The 3,978-nt window shown below is 37.2% G+C and overlaps 1 protein-coding gene across 1 annotated transcript; it reads left to right on the top strand.

Annotated features, from left to right (window-relative positions):
- Positions 1-3,154, top strand: LOC128207658 (uncharacterized). Its single transcript, XM_052910714.1, has 4 exons — positions 1-1,315; positions 1,402-1,557; positions 1,883-2,142; positions 2,275-3,154. The coding sequence occupies exons 1-4, from the start codon at positions 142-144 to the stop codon at positions 2,359-2,361; spliced, it is 1,677 nt and encodes a 558-aa protein (XP_052766674.1). The 5' UTR covers positions 1-141; the 3' UTR covers positions 2,362-3,154.
- The last annotated feature ends 824 nt before the right edge of the window (positions 3,155-3,978 follow it).

Below are 3,978 nucleotides of genomic sequence, written 5' to 3'. Positions count from 1 at the left end.
CGTCCCCACAACTTATACAATGGTTTGGTTGTATGTTTAAACGATTTGGTTTATTGATTAACCTTGTCAAAACCAGACCTTTAAGCTGAACAAACCATTAGTATTGTTGAAATATAAGAAACGTGTACATCTGGATAAAAAATGGAACATTTACAGATACTGATATTAATACTAGCTATTCATTCTCTTTTCTGTAATTTTTCGACGGCGGTAGAAGAACCATGCTCTGAACAAAGTGACTGTCAATCGTGCACCAATGAAAATGATTACATACCCTCAAGGAATGTTATATGTCAATGGTGCGAACTTGACCGACAGTGTTATTCTATTAACTCTAACAGTTCTTGTGAAAACGAAATGAATGATGTACAAAACACGTTGTGCCCTGAAGCGCGTCACGAGAAATACAGCCCAGAGGAAGCCTACAGGTTTGCGCTTTTATCAGCCGTTGCTTATGCAGAGCCAGAGTACGTGCAGAAATGTCTCAGTCACAGCCTCTCCAGTGATGATTTCGAATTAGTCGAGGCAATAGGCAGGAAATGTGATTTGAAATTCAACGACTATAAGGAATGTTTTGCCTTCAGTGCGATATCTCACAAAAGAGGGGTCATTATCCTATCTTATCGGGGTACAGCTGGTGATGAAAAACAGTTGAAAGATGAAGCAAAAAAAACTTTTATACCAAAGAAGAAATTCAGGGACACGGGAAAAGTTCACTACTACTTTCATTACGCTTTTAATAAACTTTACGACCCGTGCATTAAAGAAAGCATTCGGAAGTTAGCAAAGCAGTATAATAACTACACTGTTGTTGTAACTGGACATTCGTTGGGCGGAGCGATGGCATCGCTTGCTGCAGTAGCTTTAATTCAAGACGGCATTGTTCACAAAAGCCGAGTGTCCCTTTATACATATGGCATGCCAAGAGCGGGTAATAAAAAGTTTGCATATCTTCATGATAAAAGGATTGAGAGAAGCTGGAGGATTGTTCACTACAAGGACATTGTTGCTCGTATACCTCCGCGAATCACCTTTGCATACCATCATGGGAGGGAGATTTACTACCCGTCACCGAATATGACAATAACATCGAAATACGTGGAATGTCAAGGAAACGAAGACAAAGAATGTAGCAGGGGTCAAAAGTTGGATTTTAAAAACGGCACCGAATATCACATATCGTATTTCAATATTACCTTCGGGGACCATTGCAAAAAGAAACTCCGTTATCGACGTCGGTCGGAAGAGCCGAGGTTTCCTGATGGTCATTGTCAACTTATATCTCTTAAGGATGCTGAAAATATGGCCCAAACAGGTAAATGCTTTTGTTGAAACACGTTCAAATTTCTTTAAATAAGTGTATTTGTCATATGTTATGTCATGTATTTCCCTTTATTTCAGAAATAAGAACAGTCACATTGAGCAAGTGCGATTTTGAGACAGATTTTTGCGACTGGTCTCGTGCTCCGGGAAGTACTTTCAATTTTCAAAGGCACAAAGGACCGACAGATGTAGCAGGGAAAACTGGTCCACGCACGGCCTGCAATGGCACTGACGGTAAACATTGTTGGGCCGATCGTTCAGAACTGTGTTAAGGTTGACAACGTTGTAAAACGTATCGTGGTTAACTTTGTATGGTAAACTACTTTAGTAAATTTCCATTAAACAAGAACAGCTGAGTTTTAAATAAAATCATAAGGATGCCGAGAACAACGTTGTTAACATTACCAAGGTTCTGAACAATCGTCCATGTGAGCACAGTGTCAACGATATTATGCAATGATATTTTAAAGTTTAAAAATGCTGGTTGAAATCTTTTGTCTTACTTTTTATAAGCATTTAAAACTTTTCAAGCATAATCAAATGTGCGAACACATTTCAGGTTATTTCATTTACGCCGATGCGACGGGAAACCTAAGGGAAATGGTTAAACTTCGTTCTCCTAACTTTCCTAAGGGACAGTACTGTTTTGAGTTCTGGTACCACATGTATGGAAAGGATATGGGTTCTCTTAAAATTTGGGTGTTTGTAAGCGGCATGGATCGCAAACTGTTGAAAAAGTACGAGAAGAACCAGGGCAGGAAATGGGTCAAACAACGAGTGAACGTGGACTTTAACAAGGGACAAAACGATACCATACATGTAAGTGTGTTCGTGCCATCTAGAATTTCGTACGTGTTTAATTATAATTAACTGTTTTCCTTTCTGATAAAAAAAACATTTAGTCATCTGCTATACAGCTGTTGTTTTTATTAATTTAATTATTTTTTTCAGTTCGAGTTTGAAGCCCGAATCGGAAATAATTTCGCCAGCGATATTGCTCTGGACGACATTAGCATCACACCGGGACTTTGCCTCTAGTTCGAAAACAAAGAAGACAAACGTCAGCATTGCCACATCATTCATAAATACGTTTTTTTTCTTCAAATGATAGATGTTTTGAAAGATGCGTATTTCATGCTTTGGAAAATTTGTTTTGTGAGGTCACATTAAGAAATGGCATGAAGAGTACCGATTTCGTCGTCATTTCTTTGATGATTTAACACATGTTTATCTGTTACAATTTATTTGTTGCTTCATATGCTTCTGTATGTTAGTTATTTCATGATGAATGCTAGATTTTAATTGAGGTAAACTTGATGGCTTTATTTGTATGATTGCATTATATCTTAAAGAAATCAGCACTGTTCCTCGCACTCGATGCATTCTTGACAGGAACCGGATGTCTGTGTCTGGTCGTTGAATACTTAAAGTCTAGTTGATAACAAAGAGTGAGAACAAGACGGTCATATCTGCTTCTTTATAATACATGTATGTCACTTTTTCGCTTCTACTCCTGATGTTTGGTTAAAACATCACAGCTTTGGAGTTGATGTTGGTTCCGATGAGGCGTGTGTGTTTAATTTTGTACATATTGATACATGTTGGGGGAAGTGTGAGGTAAAACGTTCGCTAACCGGTTTAAGCCCGTATCAAGTTGTTACTTAGTTTTCAATGACCCCTGTCAGGTTTGAAATGTTTGTTGTAGTGTAGCGTTTTTTTTCAAATCTTATTTTTGTGTTTTTGACATTGTTCAGAGTGCATGATAACTGAATTTTGCTTGCATTTGACACTGCTAGGATTGTACCTGTAATTTAAGAAAAATCTAACTTTGTTTTTTTTTCTTCATCGCCTTCAAGACTCCAATGAAGCGTATATGTTTAATGTTGCTCTTATAGATAAATGCTGGGGTAAGTGTGCGGTCGAATGCTCTTTTACCGATTTAAACCCCAGTGATTTATAAATACTCAACAACAGAGCCAATGCAGTAACCCCAACAATTACCAATATACGATATTATGTTTGTTTTCTTGAGATGCTATGTGTCTCCAGTTAAGTGTTTGTTTGGCCTCCACACATGACCATAGGTAGATGTAAGGCTACATTAGCCAATTGTATAATAATGGATAAATTATTCATAGGATATCTTTTATGGAGCGGTATATGGGTCAAAAATGAAATTGGCAATGTGTTGACATTTAAATGCTTTATTAGTAATCTTTTACAATACATTCCATTCATGTATTGTTTAATTCGTTGTTATAAAGTGCTATATCGTTATTTACATTATGTTTTCCATGTTTCATGAATAGACATTGTCTGTATCATGCTAGCAAATTTCACGATGTTGCAAACCGCTATGTGTCTAATGCTAAACGCCAAACCGCTATGTGGCTAACGCTAAACGCCAAACCGCAATGCGCTTAAAACTCGATTTCGATTACGAAACTAAACATGTAAATGTCAACTTATCACTGAAATGTTAGTTCGTTTGATTCGAAATTGTCTTCATATATTGCGAATCGGAATGTGTCTATTGCTTAAGTTCAAACCGCGATACGATTAAACTAGAATTTGATCAATACGAAACTAAAGATCAGCTTGTCAATGCTAGCTTCAACTAATCACGGAAAAGTTACTTCCCCTGACTTTAAAATT

This window comes from Mya arenaria, chromosome 11 (assembly GCF_026914265.1).
Source record: "Mya arenaria isolate MELC-2E11 chromosome 11, ASM2691426v1".
Lineage (NCBI taxonomy): Eukaryota > Metazoa > Mollusca > Bivalvia > Myida > Myidae > Mya > Mya arenaria.
The sequence above is the reverse complement of the archived record's forward strand: the minus strand, read 5'-3'. Positions and strand labels throughout refer to the sequence as shown.

Coding starts and splice junctions, on each gene's coding strand:
- LOC128207658 (XM_052910714.1), top strand. CDS start 142: ATGGAACATTTACAGATACTGATATTAATACTAGCTATTCATTCTCTT. Junction 1,558..1,882: donor GGCCTGCAATGGCACTGACG/GTAAACATTGTT, acceptor AACACATTTCAG/GTTATTTCATTTACGCCGAT. Junction 2,143..2,274: donor GACAAAACGATACCATACAT/GTAAGTGTGTTC, acceptor TATTTTTTTCAG/TTCGAGTTTGAAGCCCGAAT.